Here is a 23,929-nt window from a genome sequence, read left to right as displayed (position 1 = left end):
AAAGCGCAGCAAATGAGGCATAAAATCGGACACTTATTAGGGTCACAATGGCACAACCAGATTTGGCCAGATGGTGCAAATATCTTGCAACTTAGAGGTGACCTTGTGTGTGTGAAAGAATGCGTGGGGAACGTTTTACCCAGAAAGTATCACCACAAAGCGAAATTGGATAAAGGAAATCACCCCCCCCCAAAAAAAAGCCAACCACTACGTCGTCTGTTACCCAACATGGAATACGGGGTTGGAAAATTTAATTACAACGTGTTTAGCTGTAGCGAACCACTCAGATTGGTAGGTTTTCCGTCAAAGAAAGACAAAAGAAACAAGAAAACAGAGATCAATCCAGCACATCATTGTTTTAAAATTAGACGAACTATAACGTTTATTACACGTTCTCATTCCTTCTACTCAATATGAGGCAACTTCTGCGGTTCGAGGAATTGTGACTTCCCTATACTCTCTCTTATTACATTCATCGCCAATTGTACTTTGAGCTCAACACATCTCCAAAACGTCTCATTGTACACAATATTAACCGCTCTTTGCTGATTGTGACTTTTAAAAAAAATACATTCTGAGTATTGTACATGTAACTTGATGTACTACGTTTGCTACACTCTAATGGTTTACATTACATGCTTCGTTACTTCTTTCACTTGTCTAGCTCTTTTAAAGCTTCTTGAAAGTTATCTTACCTTTAGTATTCTCATAGTGAGAATTATACATTATTATTATTATTATTATATCATTATAATTATATTATTGGTGCCCTCAGATAGGTTCAATAGGTGAAAAGGCACTTTTGTCATCTCAAAATTGTTTCCTAGTGGATCTGGGTCACAGGCTACCAGTGGGAATCCTAGTCACATCGAGGTCTGCCGAGTTAATTAGCCTTGCTCCTTAATGATTGTTTGGTGGACACGTTGTGTTATAATATTGTGATAACTCTTGACATTATTTTGATTTTACTCCTTCGGCATGAAAGTTTCATCATGGCCAAGCCCATCTTATAATGGGTGAAATATTGAGAACATTCTTTTGCACAGAATAAATGAAATCGAACAGGCATTTACCCTTTTCGCATTTTCATTTCACTTGTGTATATTGTTTCACCCGGGGGTATGTTCTTCCATCTTAGATTAGCACGATTGCCAGACCCACCCGTAGCTGTGGAATGTTCACCATTGAGGTTACTTGTCACGTCTGGATTCCAAGCATTGGATTTGCACTTATTGAACCACCAGCCTCCGTGGTGCTTCTCAGCGCAGTTGTTGCCAGCATCGTCGTCGTTGTCTCGGTCATAGGTCGAGAAGTCTTGGTTATTGTGCTTGGTCGTGAGAGAGTCACCTGGATGTATCAAGAAGAAGACACGTGCAAACTGGATAAGCATACGTACAACCACACGTTCACAATGATATCTTCATTCGGCTGTTACAAGATCCTTACAATGAAATCATGACTACAACCTCTGAATACGTACATCAGTTGCAATTAATTATGCTCTTGTTATTATTATTTTTCTAAAAATATTCCGCGCCTTAGAAGTGTTATGTGAAGATTGATTTATTAATGGTCATTTTCTTCCCAAAACATGTAAAAAGCCCTCAAATTTACCCTCACTCCCACAAAGAATGTGAAGTTGTACATAACGAAATTCCCAATGGGTGTAAATCTGCTAAAACGTTTTTCCAAGAACAAAGCATTTGATCCTTTAATCTAATAAATCTCTGTAAGGAACAGAAACTAGGTCCAAAAGTGAAATCTTCATATCATCAGGTAGAAAAGAAGAGCAAGCATACGAAAAACAAATTTGCAGGAAGTACCCAGGACTTGCAGCGATCTTAAACTTGTGGGTGAAATATTCCTCTGTAAGGATTAAACTCAAGTATGCCTGCAACTTCTCTTTGTCCTTTTAAACCCACTCCTGCTAAAGGTTCGATTCGATTGAGAATGACATTTGTGTCGCTTCGACGAAAATAAACAAATAAGGAGAAGTACTTGACTTCATTTTCAGTTGGAACGAATTTCAGCGTGATTGCTTTTGTGACATCAAGTTCTCTTTAAATGTACTTGAACAATTAACCTGAATATTCTGGCCAACTTTATCGTGTATGTAAAGGCCATAAAATTAATTATTTTTCGTTACTTGATTTTGCGTACTCTGCATGCATCAAAAAATCGATCTCCACCCGCGCTTTCGCCACGGGTGCCATTTTTCATGAGCCGTCCAATCCTTATCACTCAAAATCGGCTCCCATAATAATTAATATTAATCAATTTCAATTTTGAAGTAGAGCGTCCTATTCCTAATTCAAATCAGGAGGCTTGCGGCAGACAGTGCACGAATGCATTTTTGCGATTCTTGTCAATGAAAAATAATTCCAACAACGCATTCACTATACATGGCACGTATGGAACCCTTGGTTATGCGTGTTCAACAACGAAAATATTTCTGCTAGTTTAAAAGTGTCAGGCCCTCCACCATTTTTGAAATTTTTATCTTACGTCAATGTAGCAAGAGAGCAGTTTGCATCAGGTTTTTTGGGTTTTTTTTTCCTGCAGGAATCGAGGGACCACAAAAAATACCAGCCCTGAAAACAAATGTCGAAAACAGAGCCCATATCATTAAAGACATAAAAAACAAAGTCGGACAGCAGGGAAGCACATACAAATTCCTTAATTCAAGTACTTAATCATTCCCCCAAATTTTTAAGAGGAAGGTCTACAAGAAACAGCTTTGCTTTAATGGGGGTCTTTTAACCCCAAACTCCTCTTAGCAAAGTCTCAATTGTAATTCCACAAGTAAACAGTAGAACTTTCCTTTTATAACATGTTTAAACTGCAGACTAAACTTTTTGTTCCGTTGAATCTACAATATCCCCAAGTCTCGTGGTGCGGCAACAAGAAGTCCCATCCAACTGTCCGGGAAACAATTTATCATTTGGAAGGATGAGTTTGTCTCTAACAAGTGGAAATCCTTCAATTTCAGGGACAGTCTGGGACGTGCTCCCAAACACTGTCAAATAGCATTTGGAAGCGTTTTCATATAACCAAGTATATCCACTACACACGTTAATCTCAATAAATCCATTCCACAGTTGTAGCTGTAAGTTCGATTCAAGCTGGAACGGATTAAAAGTGGAATTTCTGTTGCCCTATAACACTCGTTCAGACGCTCAGGACGTTATGTCCAGCAAGTGAGAATTTTGGCGCAAATGCTCTTTCGACATCAAATTTGTCCCGCTATTTGCTTTTGCATCATGTGGGACTGAGATCGTTGACGGACACACTTCATTTTTGTCATTCAATGAGAACAGAAACGATGAAAGGACATGTATCAACATTAAGGCTAATTAACAACTTAATGTAATGATCTGAGCATCCACCTTCGCCATTTTTATTATTCCTCTAGAGGTATCAGAGTAAATCCCGGGGAATGGGGTCATACATCCCCACTTTTCGACCAGGGGATGGGCTGTTGAATCTTCCCCAACCACCTTTTCTGTGGTGAGAAAAAAAAATAATCGGATTGTGAAGAATTTTATGTAGGCCTACTTCCCAAGAACCAAACGTATTCAAAAGCTCTTAAAAAGGGAGAACAAATTTTTAAAAGCCACAAATACGCCTTTTTGATGTAAGGCTCTGCAGAAGTGCGACTATCCACATCACAAATATTCTCATTACATGTTCTCAATTCTCATTACAGTCCTACGGATTTCTTTTAGTAATCCAATGATTAATTGCGTGTGCTGGACTGTTCCTCACGAATACATTTGCGAATTGTTTAAACTATGTACCACAAACCATAGAGCTCGTACCAGAACGCTACATCCATCCTTAAACTATACTGTAAACCTATTAATCGCCCATTCCATCAAACCCAACCCCAACCTTACCCCATTTCTACCCAATGTAAACTCATTCTGTGTAGGAACCCAACTTGTAGGAAGATGTTTTCACATTGGTAACAGGGAAAGGGGAAGCTCCATAATGCTTTTTTAAATTAAACATAATTTCCAAGTATAGCATTTGTCATGGGCCATCGTATGATATGACACCATCACTCAAATCATCGGTCCAGAGAAGTAATCGGTATTAATCAGTTCCGATTTTTTTTTAACTAGAGCGTAATGATCTTTATTCAAATTAAAAGCTGGGGGCAGGTAGTATACGAATGCGTTTTGCAATTGTAGCTGATGAAAAATAATTTCAACACTGAACATAATGTACGTGTACACGTACAAAATCCTTGAGTGTGTTCATATGCAACCACTCAATCGAGAGTGAAACTAGGCACGACACGCTTTAGAACGAAAATCACTCTGAATTTATATTGAATTAGTTTCAAGATGAACCCCTTTCAAAGGAAAATAGAGTGAAATTTTGATCTTATTGCAAGGACGACATAACACTCAATTTTCATTCGAATTGAGAGAGTTTTAACCCTTTTGGATTTGAATCATGATACTTGGAGAATCTCACCATAGGTTCTTTAATTGTCTGTAAGGAAATGACGAAAACAGAGCCGAGGAGACAACAAACAAAGTGAGAAAGTGGAGGAGCAAATCAGACATCCCTTAAATTGGAGAAATAATTGGTCACCCAAATCAGTCCCCTTAAAACTGGCACTTTTTGAGAGGGAAATTTGAGTGGATTTAAATAAAATATTATAATTGTGTTCTCTATGGCGGTCGCCCCCACCCCTTGCAGACTTCCATTTGTATTTACAAACCGTGGAATTTTCTTTTATAACATGTACTGCAACCTATAGGGTGTATATACAGGGCCTTTTCTTTTTTCTTGAATCCACAGGATCCCCTGGTCTCAGGGCAACGGGAGGTCCCAGCCTACCTTCAAAATACACTTTCCCTGCTTCTGGGGACAATTTATTTGATTTAAATCAAAGCTTTGGGGCAGACGGAACAGATGATTTCATTATTTCCATGCTCATGTAGCTTTGTATGTGGCTAGGAAAGGTCTTATCCTATTTCCATACACAGAGATCACGTTGGAGCCTATCGATCTTTTGAAGTCTGTCTTGTGGCAGAGCGCAGCGTGGAATGCACCATAATGTTCTTAAAATCGAAACCTAAGACCATAAAAAGTTTTTTTCTCTGGTCAGACAGGGTTGGATTGAACAGACAACTGCAGACACATGTTGTCGATTCATGAGACTAAACCAGCTTGATTATGATTGTAAGCTGACAACAAACAACTTCGTGTCCATAGCATGCTATTATTGTTTAACATCAATTTCGTCGGGGTCTATCGCCCTGAGTAAAAGTTCGAGCTGTTGGCAAAATGTTAAGTCAGTGCAGCGATAGAGGGCACTGTTGCAATACTGCACTGCAGAGAGAGAGAGAGAAAAAAAAAAGAGATTGAGGCGCACGATAACCAGAGACGAAAGACTTTTTTGGCATAAAAAATAAACATAAAGATTGGCTACTTCTTCACTAATATGTTACTTAAAGCATTTTGATCAAAACTTCCTGAACTGGAGCGTGATATGAGTGCAATGTTTTAGACGAGTTTTACATTATTGTGTGAAGACTTACAACTGAAAAAAAAACTTACTCGGGAAATAAAATAAAATTTCAAAACTTGAATACTGACAATAAGCTTTAACCTTACACTGTGTACATGTGATTTTTAGAGTGGCACCCTGGAAATATTCAAATAATTTGAAACATTTTGATTCTGTAATTCTTTTCTAGAGTGGTAGCTTTAGTTTGATTGCATATTGGCATGAACATGTGAATTTTGAAAGGAAAGGTCATTGTTTAAATCTAACCTTGGTTGAAAGATTATACGTAATATACACTCTGTTTAAACTACGAAAGCCCAATCGTGCCAATGAAGTATACATTTTCAGCCTAATTCGTCATGACGAATAAAAAAAGAGAAATGAAAGACGACACGTCAAACATCATTTTATTATCCAGCCTGGACACCTAAGAGAGTTGTGAGTATTTTAAAAAAAAAGGGTTTTTATCATGGGAATTTTTTTTAGGGGTGGACATTTAACGTATGAAGACGTACGCCTCGAATCACATGAGAATCAATGCAAAACAGCATCATCTGGAGGCTCAAGTAATTCGTTATTTCGAATTAGTAATTCGTCGTTATTTCGGATTGATTTGAATTATTAATTCTTTAAAACGAAGTAGTGTCAGGCTGAAAATGTATACTTTATTGGCATGATTGGGCTTTCGTATTAAATAATCTTAAGCCCATGTGTTATAATATGATTTACTGCCACTGCAGTATATCTGGAGATGGTGTCTGAGGTGACAGGAAACGTGAATTCCACCCTGGCTTCTTTGGACTAAGTTTAGCGATCTGGGCAATTTTGGCCAGCTGACCAGTTTAAAAGGGATTTTTTTCACAAACAATCCAAGCGAACCATTCTCTTGGATTTTTTCTCTGGACACCAGCATTATAGGCCTTAAGTGAGGTTTCCTTTGGCCCAAGACTGAAATATTAATCCTAAAAGGTTTCTTCTTCTCATTTAATTTCACAACCAATACCAGTGGGAATTTAGTATCAAGTTTGATAGCTGCTACTTTTTGCTCCGATAGGACGTGGCAAAATGTTACAGGAATTTACAGGTTTATCTGATTTAAAGTGATAACGTGAAATCATGGAAAGTTACACCTGTTTGCCTTTTGGGCTGCAGGTCATGCAATTCCCTGGGGATATAACAATTTGGAACAAGCTACCGGTATGCTGTAGTCACGATTTGTAATTCTGTGGTATTGTTCGGCAGTTCCGCAGGGGCGTGGGGGTGGGCACAATGGCCTAACTAGGAGTAAATTTCCCGAGGGTCACCTGGGAGTTCAAACATTTTTTTCAAGGGGGCACTACAAGAAAATAAGCTGAAGCTGCGTAGCATTATAAACTCAAACTCAACGGAGATTTCAACTTGGGGGAAACCGGGGGGGAACAGGCATCTGCTGGGGGCACGTGCCCCGATGTAGTTATGTCACTGGAGGGGGCCATAACGACCGGGGACATGATCTGATAGTATGATTTATAATTTGTGATAGTGTTCTCGTATGAGACACAACGAGCGAGAACAAACTCAGCTTATTGTTCAACTTGCACTATCCATAAAAGCGATCACTAGGCGTCAGTGTCCATAACTTGCATCGGAAAACTGCATTTATCTCTGGTATCCATTTCCATATATGTTCGATCAGTCTTACCGTCCTACATTTACAGGCTTATATAAATACAAATGAAATGGAGGTGCTTGTGGACCAGCAACAGAATGGAATAGTTGCCAAGAACTGGCACGGTTTCAATGACAATATTTATCTCAAAATGCATAATTCTTGGAAATAATGAATTCGATGATAAATGTATCTACGAAACTCAGAATTCTACGATAATATATCTCCGAAACTCCACTCCAAGTGTATTTAAATTTCAACACCAAACTGAAGATGATTAGCTTATAAGCTTACGTACCAGCCGATAGGCACCTTGCAACATCACATAGGAGTAGGCGTAGGGTCGTATCATAATCTCCAACGTGCAGGGCGTATTTTTCACCAGTGATGTTGAATGTCTGGTACCACATCAGGTATCTCACCAATGACTCGCCCGCCTTACGTACAAGCAGCTCCACCAGCAGCTCCCATCTGCCTTCCCCGGTGAGCTGACGAAGATACTCGTTACCCAGCCAGAACTCCCCTGTCAGATTACCGAATCCATCGCGGTACTCGGCCCAGCTACGGGTGAAATTCACCGACCCGTCCTGGCGTCTCTGAAACACCTGCAACGACAGGCAGAATCCCAGCTCTATTGTGTTGATTGCAGTAAAACTCTTAGGCGGTTCTGTAACGTAGATACCACAGAGCGGATCCAGAAATTGTTCCAGGGTGGTGGGTCAGGCAGGAGATTTTCCTAATGTCGCATTTTTGCGGACAAATGGGCATGACGATGAAGCATTATACATGCTGTGATCGTTTAAAGTGCTATTGGTGCACTTACTTGAGTTATTTGTGACCAACTATATATCCCCAACCAGGCTGAATTAGGTAACTTCATAACCATAAACTAGTGGAACTTCCACTGTTCATATTTCCATGGGGGTTTTAAAGCTATCACTACCCGTAAGAACTTACTGCAGAGAGAATTTCAATTTAACGTGAATCACTTTAAAGAGTAAAAAATAAGCTGAAGAAGAGGAATCGTCCAACATCAGAAAATACCAAGTTCAACCTGGTTTGGGAATGTTGGTTCACATTAAAAAAAATAAATTCCCCAGTTCTCCTTTCCTCGTTTTTGTCTCAGAGCGGAGGTAATGAGTTTTAAACTGGATACATGCCTGTACCAGCTATACCGTCACCTCATTGCATTCCTGAAATGTGCTTTTGACCAATTCCTGCTGCTTCCTTGGAACTTAGGCCTACAGGGAAAGAAATCATTTTATCAACACTCTTGCAAAGTCGTGCAGATCCGTCAATTTTGTTCAAACAAGTGTCTCTTTTCCCTTTGCACTACTTTCAGTACTACTTTCGTGAACATTACGAATTTTGGTTGGTCTGTTTTAGTTGTAGATATTGAATAGTACAGTGTGTCAACATCCATTCGTGTTTAACTTTAACTGTGCAATTCATGTATGACATGGCAACTTCAAATGGTGTTAATTGCACCTTTTAATGCTCGATTTACTGGTTTACAACGTCCGAACCGATACAATGTTCCTAAACCTTAAACACTATTATTGTTGTATTTTTTTTCACTGAGACATAATAACAGTGTTGATAATTCATTCATTTTATAAAGAGCCGATATCATTATAATTTGTTCAAATGCGCTGGACATTTAAAAATCCAGTAAAATTACATTGACAAAACACAATTAGATACACCAGACAATTAAATACTAAAAAATGAGAGGTCTATTACACATCATTATAAAGAAGTATAACAAACAGCAATAACAAAAACATCGAGAGTTACATGTCGAGAAGACAAGACAAGTTAAAAAAAATACAGAACAATTGTCATCGACTTCTAAACGCTAGTCTTCCACCCATCCCTTCAGACTGCTGCCACATTATGAGAAATTCAACTGATATAAACGATGTCATATGGAGGCTGGGGATGAATGAATTAAAAAATTACTTGGTTGCGGAAATTCAAAGCGGGGCAGCAGTGGTTCTTCGAAGAAACTACCCTAAAGACAGAGAATTTCAAACCCTTATGTAAGAACTCACGCAACAAATAACGAGTCTCTTGCAAAAAGCCAGTGAACCCAGGCTGACCAAGGATGAAGGACTGAGGATTCTCTTCCCTCAGAGATGGAGATTTGTTTTTCTTTCTAATGCAAGAGACTTTATCAGCTGCTGTTCACTGGTTAACTTTATCGTCTGATAATTTTAGAATAATCCTGTGCTCCACAATGATAATATTTATTCCTCTTGATTACTGTAAGGATATGTGTAAGGCTGTCTTAAATTTAGTTATCCGAAAACAGAGCATATCGCTGTTGGGTTTGGGGGTAAATAACAGCTGCTTTTAAGTTTTTCCTACTCAATCTATAATTCATGGGACCACTCAGATGAAATGTAAAAGTTTGAAACATTTTATTCATTCCGTCACAGATTACTCTGCTTTTCTTTCATTTGAAAGTCCACTTTAGACCAGAAAAAATGAGAACAAAATGTAAATGTTTGCCAGTATTTTGATTTGAATCTTTCCCAGTTCAACTATTATGTGATCGAAGAAATAGCTCTCTTAATTTAAATAAACATAGGCCTATTCGTTGGAAGAGTGCTAAGTTTTGAACGACTTGCGTCAACCTTAAAAGATTTGGAGGCGGAATCCTGCCGAGTTTGACAGTGTCCTTGATATCGCAGCAGGACATTGATCACATTTAACAAGCCTTTCGATTTCTAAATATGATATTTTTTTTATTTCTTTTCTTACTAAGACTTCCTGCTCTCGCGCAGCACCGATTTTTCCGAAACAGGTCAGTTAATTTAAAATGTGTAATTTGTCCTTTGACGTGCTTAATGTGCACGGGCCTACACACTTGTCTGGCTTTGCACTTAAAATGGCCATAGGAACAAGTTCAAAGTTGAAACACCACATCTGCCTCGAACATAAGCACCCCCACATCGGTTGAAGAAAGCTACGTTGGTTAGGAGTGTTCAATTTGTTGGTAGCGGTGCGACTGTGACGCGTGCATTTCCTGGTCGTTCGTGAACCAGCAAAGTTCAGTTCCGGCCTTTCAAGAGTGTTCCAGCACTCAAATTGGGCACTGGGAAGGGCTGATAGCCCTGCACTGTGATTGGCTACATTTTGCACTACCTGTGACACCAAGGTTACCATTTCTTGTTAGCGAAGCGTTATTTAATTTTTTGGTTCGTCAATGGCACTGTTCGGGCGCTTGGCGACGAGCGAATTCTGAGCCTCCGTTGCTAAGAAACTGCGCCCTCTCTTGGTCCAGCTCGAAGCCCATGGGTTTTGACTTCTATACTACTAGCGGGATGCCGCGCGAAGTGGCAACAAAGTAAAGTGGAAGTAAGAAGTAATATTTTTTTTCCATTACATCGTAATTTCTGGATTTGGACAGTTTTCAGACTGATAATGCTCAAATAAAAAGACCAACTTCGAGCGGGAAGTGGCCCAGTGAAGTGTAAAAATCGCCTTCGACAAATTGGAAGCAGATACCAACTCATGCCTTCTTTTGGGAATATTCCAGTTATTCCAGACTATTCGAGCTTGATGGGAGTAAAGTCTGCTGGGTGGGCCGTTCTACGTACACTCAGCGATATAAAGATAGGAACAATGTATTGAGGCTAATGAAGTTGGACATTTTGAGTAGTAGTAATGTAGTTGGACGTTTTGACATAACACATCTTGTTTGCCTTTTAACGGTGAAAGCAGGACGCAGCCACACCAGTGTAATTTGACTGACCTTATTCTATTAGTATAATTAAGAATAGAAACATACAGACATAACAAAAGATTAGCCATCGGAAACTTACACAACGTTAAAAGACGGAAATACGCTTGATATCCAAGACAGATAAAAACTGATCTTACAGAGGGCTTAATTAAGTGTACATGTAAAAAAATTCTATTTTAAGCTGCAGCGGGCACATCATCTGAATGCTTCTAACATTTACCAACATTAGCGTTGCGAGGTATTAAAAAGGTGTAAAGGTCGACGGTGTTCCAGAGGACGTCTAGCCCGACCCATGTTTTTAAGAGAGGAATTATTTTGTGGAAAAGTATGCAGGGGAACACACTTTGTAGATGACAGCCTAATAATGTCTACAAATCTCAACCTTAATTTTTTTGGGAAGCAACCGTTGACGTTTTAAATTTACCTTGTCACTGATGTGAACATTTGAGTTTTTTTGCAATTAAAATTGATTTGTTGAGGTACTTTTAGTATGAAATAACTTTATTATGAAAATCTTTACACATGCCGATGTGAATATTGTGGCTTTGTTTAGCAAATAAATAATGGAGGGTTTATCTGTTCAGGAACTCCGCTGTATTGATCGATGCTTTGGTATCAAGACCGTGACAGTGAACAACCGTGTCTGATATCTGAGCAGAGGTGTTATGTGAACTCTAAACTCAATGGAACCATGCACTTGAAAACAGATTGTCACAGAAAACAACAAATCAAATCATGATGTTTCTGCCTGGGAGATTTGAGAGTATAGAAAGATATGCATATTGAAAGGTCTGTCGAGAGATGTTGTAACCGATCAGAAACTATTCACCACGGCCAAAGCCAAAAGAAGTACTTCACTGGAGAGTTAATGTCAAGTTCAAGTGCTAAGCCACTCTCCCGATCCCCTATATGGCTGGGCGTTATGGCATGATAAAACGGAGGTAGAGTGCAAATGTGTCTCCTATCTAGGAATGTATTGTAAAGGTGTTTCTATTTTAATCCCGTTCATTGCTTCCAGGGAATAACATTCTTATTGCTTTTCAATCTCATCATTTCTGTTTATAACAGTACTTAAATGGGGCTGAATACATTAATCAAAATTAGGTTTACCTTACGCCTGAAAGGATTAAATAAATACTCAAGAAATTAAGCCCCGTTTAGAAACCGTATTACTGAACGCACAACTTGGGGATTTTAGCAGGGGTCGGCAACGAACTTTAGAAACGTACAGTTTCCGATTTATTGGAATTAGCTGAATATTCAAGACAAGTCTGGATCCACGCTGTCTCCATTATTCTTACATCACATTGTAGTATTTGTCCCTGGGCGAGGAGAATGTGATAGACAGTTCCAGAGCAGCCCTACCCTCCTATACCTCATCGACCCCCTTTCTCGGGGACTTCCCCTACTTCCGGACCTCTCCCCCGTGACTTCCCCTACTTCCGGGATTTCCCCCACTTCTCGGAAAAAATGAAAAAACCTTACTCTCCCCTGAAGCTTCAAGAAAAAATGAAATAGAATTTTAAAAACCTATAATAAAAACAGATATGCCAAACAACAAACACAACGTCAATTGCTACTTTTGCCCCCCCCAAAAAAAAAAAACCAAAAAAACGAGTCTCTGAAAGTGATAAATGCTTGTGATTCCAATCATTGTTTAAACTCTATTCATATCGACCGATGTACCAATTGCATAGATAGCAAAGACTGTGAGTCTTGCACCGAATGTCGAGATTGCACCAACTGTGAACATTGTGAAAATAGTAAAAGTTGTTCATATTCTACCAATTGTAAGCAATGCACTAATTGTGAAAGATCTCATGATTGTTCTAACTGCGAAACTTGCATCGGTGTGAAAGCACCAACTATTGCACAAACTGCATCACTTGCGTTGATTGTAAATATTGCGACCAATGCGACGATTGTGACCAATGCAACAACTGCGTAAATTATCGCGATTGTGAAAGCTGTGTCAATTGTAAAGAATGTACCGGTTGCAATAATTCCGATACCTGCAAGCGCTGTGACAACTGAACCGAATGTAAACTCTGTACCAATTGTGACCAATGTAACGATTGTTTTTGTTGCATCAACTGTTCGATTTAACCGGTGAATCATATTTAGTATTTATACATGACGACAATAGCGGCTATGGTTGTCACAAAAAGATGAGACCAAGAAAACCAAACGATCTCGAGCCAGAATCAGACTTGGACGAAGAAGCAGAAAAACTCGGTGATCAAACACAACGAGGAAGTAGAAATAACCGCGACTCCACAAGCACTACAGTTACCAGAAAACCTTTGCAAAGATAACGCACGTTTAATTAGCGTGACATTAAGCCTGAGAAAAATTACAATTACCTAAATTATACCAAATGTACATCTTAAACCGACGACTACGAACGTCTCAATGCCCGCAACATAGACACGAACGTTGTATACGGACCCGTTAACCCCGACAAACTCGTGATAACAAACTAGCAGACTTCTGCAAAACTAACATGCATGTGCTCAAGTCATTCAGTAGAAATTAACACTTGTTTTGAATTGGAGATAGCACAGTCTGACAGTGCTTGATCATTATTGTGATCAGTCCTGAAAATGAAACAAAATATTTCAACTTTCATCAAAGTTAATTGTTGACCATAATATGGCCAATAATTAACTTTCATGCCTTTCTTGAAATAAGCGGGGTCTGCCAACAAGTTCTGTATTTTGTTGTCAATATCACTTTTTAGTTCTATGTGCCCTTCTCTCGTCACATTACAGAGTGCTTAAACAGTTCTAGCAATTCAATCGCAATGTTCCAATTTGTTTGGGACTGATAAAGTTAAAAGATATTAGTGAAAGAGTAAGTTATACAAAAAGACACTTACAATCCAACCTCCCTGGAGGCCCATCCAACGTGACTCATTCTTCTTCATATTACAGTAGACCTGCAAGCCATTTTGATACTGCATTGGGTAGATGGTATACACGTCGTTGGTATTGTATCCTGCATCCAGCCACTCCTCGCAGTCAGCAGGATCTACAGGGAGAAATGAATTGGTGTGAAACGCAACAGGCCAAGAGAGGGCATAATTCGCTCCATGCAGCAACATAAGCTCCTTTGGTGGAAACTGCATTACGATTTTGTCTCGCAGTCAGGCATACCGGCAAGATGGCGCTCGATCGGACACTCCCCACCAACCTGGGGCTGTTCAACCGATGAGGGGCTGCTTCTGCTCAACGTCGGTAAGACATGACACCTTGTTTGCAGTTATAATTCATTATCACACGTCACAATGTCGTTATAATGATATGACTCGTGACGAATCCACACCACCTCTTCAGCACACGACGACGTTGAACATATCGTACAATTGCTTTTGTTCCATGTCACTTGGTATTAGATAGAGTATCTTCAATGGTACACTTCATTATTCCTCCCTAAACAAGAGGTACAATTATGTGGATCATTTGAATGTTAAACTCACTTATGGATAAACCGGTTGCGGAACCCGAAGTGATAATTCCGTTACTCGGCTACGTGCGTGTCGCATGCTAAACGGTCACTGTTCACGTGTGTTTAACCCCCACACGTGTGGAAATTAACGACTTCGACCGTGCGCGGCCGTTACTTGTCCTGACCCTCGTGAACCATACGAAAATGTCCATAGCAACTTGTCAATCCTCTGTTGAGCCTTCTCGTTTTAAAGAGTTTGTTTGCACAATGTTAACAAACGATCACATTGAAACTCTTTGTATGTTCTCTAGAAGGCTTAAACCGAATAAAACACTGCAGGATCACGAAAAGAAATGCTACCTAAATATGAACTTTAGCCTCAAAGTGGTTGCTAAGATGATAAATTTAGTCAATTTTTAATCGATCATTTGGTCTTTTTCCACTAAATTTATCAACTTTATAAGTTTTTCCAGAACAGCGAGACACTGCATACGACAGGCCAGAATCCCAACTACACAGTCAATACTACCATTTCGATGTAACTAGATTTTTTGTTCGTCTTTCATGAATCATATTTGATACCTCTGCACAGCGTAATCTATACGTGTTTTACATGCACAAAACCGATCCAGCCACATATCTTGCAAAGTAGGCCTACACTCCGGCCTGTTACACGCGTGCCGCGGCGAACGTGTGCATGTTCAGGTAAATGGAAATTTTCGACGAAGCCGGTGTACATGTACATGTTCGTGCGGTTCATGCGTGCATAGTACATGTAAAACTGGGAATATGTACCGTGAATGTCAACATTTTCTTGGCAGTTTTATATTGACGGATAGACTTCGGTTTCAATAATAAACTTAATGTTAACTTACTTTAATTTTGTGTTCGTTTTTTGTTCCGGAGTCACTGAATTCTTAGGCTGACAATTCCGTAAGATTATGCGGAACGAACGGAATCGGTACTGAGTTAGATCGATATGCAAACGCATCCGGTGGGAAAGAGAAAAACTCTACCGCAAAACTGTCAACAAATCTATAACCTTCACACCTTTCTTTCACAAAAATCCCTAGTTTGACCACGTTGGTACTCTTCTCCATTTTATTTTCGCAAAACACGTCAGGAAAAGGCCTTCTCCTACCATGAAAATATTTCGGGCAGGAATTCTTTTTCCAAAGTGAAAATAAGACGTAAATTTCATGAAATGAAGCAGCTGTTTGCATTTGCTGTTTGCAATGGCATGAATTCCCATGGCCCTCATTACGCATGCAAATGACCCTAAAACAGGACATGCGCAGTTAATAATTTCCCTCTTAAACATACATGTGTTTGACCAGGTGTATAGAAAAACAACAAAAAAGTCCCTATTATCAGACGCATTAATGCCGTGCAGCCAAAATCTGTGTTAGTCGTCACCGTTTTCACGAAACGCAAAACACTTGGACAATGACATTTGTTATTACATTTCGATATTTTGCACTTTTTTTGCTCTACAACATCCTACTTGACTTTTTTGCTCAAGCAAAACATCATATAAATGAGAAAATTACATTGAAGTTTTCAGGGGCAAAAATCTTGATAACTGCATTGTGTGCTTTCACGAAAAAAAACCCTGACTACCCTCGCATAAGTACAAAACATAGACCTATTGACTTGAAAGGTAAAAAAGCAGATCAACTCAGACTTTCATTGTTCCATTCACCGCTGGATGCACTTAGCCATAGGTGCCCCTTCCATATGGAAACAAATGCATTGGGAAAAGGACCAGGATGTAGGTAAACGTGGATTTTCGATTTCACGAACAGACGTGTATCTTTACTACTTGATTTCGCTGTGTTCATTTTCGTCCAACCAAAAATTGACCTCAGTCAAGAATCATTTGAGGGGCTTTGTGTTACTACAAAAACTTGTTCCACGCTGTTTTGAAATAGGAGAGACTGTGGTGATTTGAGGCTTCCAATCAGCACGGTTAGAAAATTGTACATAGTTAAGTGTCTTTTTCGAGTTAGTCTGTTATCTCAGGACTAGTTTTTGAGGTGCATCCTGTGACTTCTTTTGGTAGAACAATGTTTTTCATCATGTTGCAAACGATTTAGTATCGTCATTGCTCAAGCAAACCCCTGTATCTACGTGTTACACATTTCTTGTGTAGTTTTGCTCTTGGCTTTATTTACGGAGCATTTAGCAGAAAAGATCGGATATAAATGACATCGTTTTCATTTGTTTTGAACACCTTCCTTAGAAGAACCTTGACAGCGCGAAACCAACCACATCCAAGATACATTGTTTTGCCAGGATGCAAATCTATATCTTCACGTGCAAACAATGCTCGTTCAAGATACTCCCTTTGGACAAAGTAGATGCTGGTCTTTGAATGAAAACAAGCTGCGTTGTTGCCACTTCAACACAGTTTCATTAAAATTAATTAATATGTATCTTTTGCTCTGTAAAAAAATTAATATTAAAGACTAGTAACACAGATCTGCTGACCGTAAGAGATTATATTTTAGGCAGTAACGGATACCTTTTGTCCAAATATTTCATGTGTTATCCTGAATAGGTTTCTGATATTGTTGAGTTTAAGCCAATGTCAGGTGAATTGATAAAAAAAGTTAACTTACATTTTAAAGAGTGAGATGTGAACGAATTATGACAAAAAAGGGGGCATCTCTGTTTTTATTCCAGTAAAAAATATTTAATCAGAATAATTAAATTCAGCTCGACCACTGTATAACTTTGCTTATTAAACAAAAAAGACGAGGAGAAATGGGACTGTCATTTGTTATCTGTTAGATTTTTTGTCACTGGTGTTAATTCCTTACGTACAAAAGCAAAGTACTTCAACGCGCCCACCATTTCGTAAAATAAATAAGGTTCCGCAGTCGTTTTCAGGTTGCGACGACAAAAAGCATGATTACTGAGAAATAAATCATCGCTTACAATTGCATCCAAAGTAGTCGCGTATTTTCTCGACGTCCGTGGTAAACAGTGGGTTATCTGTGAGGTACGGTTTGTAGGATTGCTGCTGTTGGAATCTGAGGTTCACACCCCCAACTCGGATGCTGGTGCATATGCAGTTTTCCTGTGTTCCTTGGATCAACCAGCGAAGCCTCCAGTTGTGAGATGGGTCCGGCTCCTGACTTAAGTAGCAAACCTTGGCTGAAACCTCATGAAGCCCAGCGATGGCTTTTAAATGAAAAACAAGAGAAAGAAAGAGGTATTCGTGAGAGCTTGTTGCCGACACAATATACACCTTGCGAACACATTGTTTTCCACTCCATAACTTGGTTCTCATGAGTACCAACGATAGATAATTAAATTAATAATTAATTTAGATAATTAAATAAATAATTCAATAAATTCAGGAGAGCAGCTTTGAAATATTTCAGTGGTGAATTTCAAAACAGGTAAAAACTAACAGGGCTTTTCGATAATCGTCCAGGTCGGAAACCGTCTGACCAAAAGAAGTTTTGGTATACTCGTCTCCGAACATCAACCTCATCGGTGCAGGCCAGCTTTTGATGGCTACTGGAGAGTCGCACGCAGTGAACTAGATAGTTTGAAATGTATTTTTGTGTAGGGTGATCCATTTTTATGTCGCCCCGAACCCAAATGAGGTCTGGGGTTATAGCCCCTAGCATGTAGGACTGCGACCATGCTTTCATTTGTAGGTTTCCCTATTTAAGTTTTCTTACATTCTATTCCATATTTCTCCTTTGAGCTTTGCTTTAGTAATTTCTCGGATTGTTTCCTGCTTGCTCCACAGGAAATGTTGATTCTCTACTCCTGCTTCCTGGTTTATCCTCTTCCCAGGTGATGGATGTCCTTTGTTTTCTCTAACAATGGTCATCCAGATTTTAAGCAGGACGTAGATTCAACAAGTCCCTGCTTGTGTTTTACACTTGATCGGAACTGTGAAACCACAAGCCTATGTCAAGTGCATTGCCTACCTGGTCAGACGGTGTAAATTTGTGCCGAAAATTGGGGAGACGGGGTAGGGGAAAGGGTGGGTGAGTGATGTTTTCAGCCATGAAAATTGAAACAGGGGATGGCACCTATACTTGTTTTGCATCATGTACACGTACATGTACATCCACACAGCGCGCGAAACATACGTCACCCGTGCAAAATTGTCCCCGCTGCTAGATTTAGATATCATTTTTACACTTCGCACCACAGAGAGAAGAAGCGGGTGTTGTTTTTACATAAGCATGTACTAATACATAAGAGTGGTTGTCCGTATAAGGCATTGCTTATTATGAATATTCATAAATTAAGGCGCACCTGATTTGTTTTTACACTTCGTCAAACCCAGGAGCAAAGATCAGACGACAAAAATTATTGCTGAACTTAATTTCTGATAGATCCCAAGATGTGAACACCACGCCCGTTTCAAGTCATGAAACACGACTGCTTGAAGTTTTGTCATTTGGCATTTTTAAACTTCTTACCATTTGACATTTTTAAACTGGTTGTAAGTGTAAACCCGAAAACATGGCTGTACGTTTGGAAATCAGCATTGATGTCCGTCTTCAATATTAAAAATTGTAATTAAACTAAATCCATTTCTATACCCATTTCATGTTATCTCGTGTCAATTCCATTGAATGGTAATTACAAATAGAAAAGTGTTATCTAATATCTGGTTATTTTAACGTCAACGCCCTTAGACCTTATACAGCATTTAGTCTCAGAAGCTTCTGAATTGAATTACTTGGTAGAAAATAGAGCCATGACATAATCCCATGTATCGGCAATAGAGCCCGGATGTTGACCGCTAATGGCGCGCCTTCGGAATCCATAATTGGAGAGGAAAACTAAGGTGCAAAGATTTTACAATTTGTAATATTTTCTCGTTCAGTTACTTCTTAAAAAACTATAAAAAAGTAATAAACTGAAAGCAATAAATTACTTTTACGAAAGATTCTGATATTATATCTAACCTTTGCTGACAACAACTGCGTGATGTCAACTCAACGAAATCTTGAACCCATTGACTGCAGCAACGTTGTGCAATCTCGTTTTCACCTAAGCGCGTCGGGGAGTGAAAACAAACGTGCATAAACAAGGAGACCTAGGTACGACATCGCCGGACGTGAAAGGTCGTCAATGACATTTGTTTTTACCCATCTCCAGGTGCCTTTCCTAAATATTACTTGAGGAAGCAAAGGTAAAATTCCAACATGAGTGATTCATGGGGTGGTGTCAGTTGGAATCATTCTTCCAAAAATTATCGAACGAGATGATAGGACGGCCCAATGTAAAATTCCCATAGAAGGACCGCGTGACGGTTCCGAAAGTTTGCTGCGTGACCGTTTACTTTCAGGCTCTATACCGAAGATACTTTCAAAATTCCATTACTGATACAGTTGCTTTTGTCATTTCCACCATAAGCCGTAAAGTCAAATGACTCCAGTCAGTGCCGCAGTGTCGTATATATAGGTGCTTAACTTGCTACCATTCTACTATTTTTCTATTCTGCTACTAAATCATTGGAGATATTACGTAATAAATCTTATTAGGACAATGTTAGAGATTTGTGAAATTAGAAAGTTGTAACTTACTTGGTCCCCATTGTAAATAAGGCTGCACTTGCTATTTTTCAAAAACACATTTATTCTTATCGCCAAATCCGGTGTTTTTGCAAATGCTACAAAGTTCCAAATGTAATATATGTACTGTTGTAATATCTATGCATTTTATGCGACTCTAATTTCTGTAAGATTTCCAAATAATGTAATTTCTAAAAGTGTTGCTTATTTTGCCATTAGTTTTAATTGTAATGTTTCAGGTTTGTCGTCCTCTTTGCCTAGGTCTTTTGAGAGTGACACGCGTTTTAATGTTTATCTGGCTTAGTCCACAGATATGTTTGCTACTTCGAAGTTTTACAAAACGTGCGTTTTTATTTATTTATTTTGATTTGCCTTGATAGAATCAAAAAGTCCAACCCTCTTATAAGGGCCACTCAAAATTTTCATTGTTTTTTAAATTTCGACTTTTTTTCTAAATTTTCTTGACCCGGGCCCACTCAGCCCCAATTTCGATTTAAAAAAAAGAAGATTTTCTCCTAATACATTGTACATGCATTTGATATAAATTAAATACATGCAAAAATCTCTAATGCAATACAGTGTGACAACATGGCAGAATTACAATATAATGTATATAAATAATGTAATAAATAAGTAATTCAAGTTTGTGTATTCCTGGTCATTGTCATCAAGCAGTGGGCAACTGGTTTTTTTTATTACACAGCAATGAAATGAGAGAACATTGCATTTGACATTTTAGGCATTAGAAACAAATTCAAGATGCAGCATCACAATAATTACAACACCGAAACCGTCTCAGGATATTTTGAGCCATTCTCAACTTCGAAAAGAGAGAGTGAAACCTCAAGCCATATTCCTGATAATGTTCTACCATACTCTGTCGGGTACCGGTATTTGGTTAACTAGTGTATCAATTTATTCACCACTTAACCTTATCAGCATGGTCGTCTGTGCTCTAACGACTTGCTAACAAGATGTTTTGCTGATGTCAGCACTGAAGTTTGATTAACATTTTTAGTACCGTTAATGGAACATAAAACACTATTTTCAGCAAAGACTTGACTGATACTGTGAAATATTCTGTTTTCATACCGTCAGAGTGAATGCAGCAATTTGTAATCGCAATGGTTCTGTTCTAAATTATAGTCCGGTGCATGCTTTGGTTTATAACATTTTGACAGAAAATAGCCTGACACTCTAGAGCCGCGTTTAAGGTTTTTATACCTTCACCGTGGATTGCACGAGATTGATTTAGAAATTATTAGCATATGCAATTCAAAACTCCACGTTTTTTAAATAAACAAATAAAAACAGGTCAAAATAGAACAAGTAAAACGGGGCATGTTTTTGTCATCTCTGGGCAAACTTTAAATACTGAGTTGAAAAACGGAATCAGGAAATAGAAAATGCATCCCCTGTCATAACTGAACAGTGGGGGATGGGTAAAGTGCGTCTCCTAGATCAGCTAATGAATAACATGTAGATGTATTTAAATAATATAAAAAACCAGCTCTCACACTTATCCTCTAAGGAGTAAGTGGAACAAACAAAGAAATTAAAAAGTTATTAGCCACTGTAAATCAGAAGTATGCAAATACATGTAAGCATAAATTCTAATTTATACCTCATTATATTCCTTTGGCAATTATATAAAGTTTGTTTATAAATTCACAATGTAAACTTTTTTTATAAAAGTCATTTACATCTTCTTAATGATATAATAATTTGTTAGTCATATTCCATAACAAAGATGCGCAAATTGTTTCTAATTCCACATTGTAATAAGAGAAACTATATCTCCAAACTCTCCGCCGACATCATGTTGTCCAGAATTTGTCTTTTTATAGTTGAAGAATCACGACAGCTACTACAATTTCGGGGTGTCATCGTCAAAATGCGTACCAGCGCAGTAATGAAAAATGGTAATAACGTTCATAATAAGAAAAAAACAAGCATGTTTCATGTTTCCAGTAACTCCGAATTTATCTTTTGATATAAAACTGCCATCATTCACAAATTAGTTCATTCGAGCTTGTCGATATACAGTAACTTCAGGAAACAGTATACAACGAGGCATATAGCTCCTTTTGGAGTGCCGATGTCGAAACGCGCAAAAATTGAGCGAAATTCATAGCGAAAGGCTCAATGTTTTAATGCCCATCGTATAGTCACGAAAAGAGTTTTGTTGATAACGTTTCCTTTCAAGAAAAATCAAACAGGTGTCCTTTTTTTCAAGTTACTCCCAATTTACATTACAATCTGGAACTGCCATCTTTCACAATTAATTTCCAAACGAGTGAGCAGGTCAGTATAATCATTTTTACAACTCAACAGCTGAAGCCCTTGCCCGTAGGCTGTACCCATCAAATGTCAACAACAAACAAGAAAATGTTTTGACTTACTCAAGACAACTGCTGCTAGGGGAGCCCAAGACAAACGCTGAACCATCTTGGCCGAGTGACTGTGGTGCACTGACAGTGATGGTGTGGACTGGGAGTCTCCAACAGCAGTGAAGAAATCGTTTCTTCCGCGTGGAGTTCACTCAATCAGAGATATCGAATGATTGAGAGAAAGTCGCTGAAGCTGTTGCTAGTGCGTCCGAGTCCGGGTGTGGCTGGGTCCGCATTGAAACCAGGCGTCTGAGCCTCATGAAATTATATCATTGAGCCGGTGCTGGACTACTTTCGACTGCGCAGCAAAATTTCATTTGACAATGCATCATTACGCGTCATTATGAACTCCCCGGAACCAATGCTGCCTGAAGAGCATCATTTCATCGTTTCGTTCGAGATGTGGCCAATCTGACATTCATGAATATTTCATCAATTTCTTTTTTTGGTTGCATGGCGCACAAGCGGCAAAATACGGGTGAAAGCTCCCTGCATTACGACGTATCATTCAACTGTATACAACCAGTTAATGGCCTGACGTTTATCATGTCTAAAGTGAACGTACTCTCCAAAGGGCAGCAGGTTGGAACAGGTTGTAATAAGTCCTGCCCCTTTCCAGCTGACATGAGGCCGAGTTAGCTTCAACAAAGCTAATCCAAGCTGAGAAACACATTTCGTGAAAGAGCAACAACATGACCACTCTGCAGCATCAAGTTAAAAACAGATGCCTCAAATTAAAAAGGATGTGGGACAGCAGTATGGGATTGAATCTTGGACCATTGGTTTAATTAAGGTGGGCTCATTATGCAGATTCAGGGGCACTGACAGGGATTAACCCCCCCCCCCCGAACAGGTAAAATGAAGCTTCTTTAGGTAATAAGGGGATGACTTTTTTTACTATTTAATTTCTAAATCCAAAAGAAAAGGGATGTTAGTTTACCAAAAGAATTTTCCAAATTGAGGGCCCTTCATGTGGACTTTGTCATTAGCACTGCAGTATTCCTTTAAGGGGCACTACCGGATATGAGCAACTTAGAGTTATTGAAAAATAAAGTGTTATTGAAAATAGTATTTGAAAAAAATAATGATTTTGAGAAATCTATTTGAACGGTTTGACCCAAGAAATCTAAATATCTTACTCCCTATAGCTTACATAAAATGCTGTGCCCGCAGGTACAGTTCAATCAAACCAGTGCCGTTTCCACCAGGGGCAAAGCTTTCCAATTGGAGCGCCGATGATTACAAAAATGCTACCAACACCTTCCTTTGGAGGGCATGCGAGGCTCTTTTACGGATGAAAAAAATAACAATCGTAAAAGAGTAATGTCTGTATCCGCCCTCCGTCTGCTCAACCTAAGGGAGGAGGTTTGAAGCTAAATATCTGGGCTTTTGGGTGGGAGCCAATTGAAGTTTCTATTGTTTTCTCGAAAGACAAATAGCTAACACAGCTGCCTTGCACAAATCTCGTGATCGAACAATTTCGAAGAACAACGATTTTTACCTTATAACGTAACTAAACTTGCAAAGCCATAATTATGCATTCCATTCAAAATTACAGCATAATGATGATAAAAATGATAGATGACAAATGAGCGGCAAATGAATTTTTAAAGTGGC

General features: G+C 38.9%; 1 protein-coding gene across 1 annotated transcript; it reads right to left on the bottom strand.

The window, feature by feature from the left end:
• Positions 1 to 350: 350 nt before the first annotated feature.
• LOC110988391 (fibrinogen-like protein A) lies at positions 351 to 22,679 on the bottom strand. The gene is made up of 5 exons (XM_022251841.2): positions 22,325 to 22,679; positions 17,311 to 17,556; positions 13,802 to 13,953; positions 7,471 to 7,777; positions 351 to 1,347 (listed from the first exon to the last, which is right to left on the bottom strand). The coding sequence occupies exons 1-5, from the start codon at positions 22,368 to 22,370 to the stop codon at positions 1,070 to 1,072; spliced, it is 1,029 nt and encodes a 342-aa protein (XP_022107533.2). The 5' UTR covers positions 22,371 to 22,679; the 3' UTR covers positions 351 to 1,069.
• Positions 22,680 to 23,929: the final 1,250 nt, after the last annotated feature.

This window comes from Acanthaster planci, linkage group LG06 (assembly GCF_054643075.1).
Source record: "Acanthaster planci isolate LZ-2023a linkage group LG06, COTS_SCS, whole genome shotgun sequence".
Lineage (NCBI taxonomy): Eukaryota > Metazoa > Echinodermata > Asteroidea > Valvatida > Acanthasteridae > Acanthaster > Acanthaster planci.
Note: the sequence above shows the minus strand (reverse complement) of the source record. Positions and strands in the feature narration are given on the sequence as shown.

Bases quoted from the DNA above. Each gene is read 5' to 3' on its own strand.
- LOC110988391 (XM_022251841.2), bottom strand. From the start codon at position 22,370: ATGGTTCAGCGTTTGTCTTGGGCTCCCCTAGCAGCAGTTGTCTTGA. The intron at 17,557-22,324 runs GTAAGTCAAAAC...TTCATTTAAAAG, and splicing joins CCTAGCAGCAGTTGTCTTGA to CCATCGCTGGGCTTCATGAG. The intron at 7,778-13,801 runs GTAAGTGTCTTT...CTGTCGTTGCAG, and splicing joins GCCTCCAGGGAGGTTGGATT to GTGTTTCAGAGACGCCAGGA.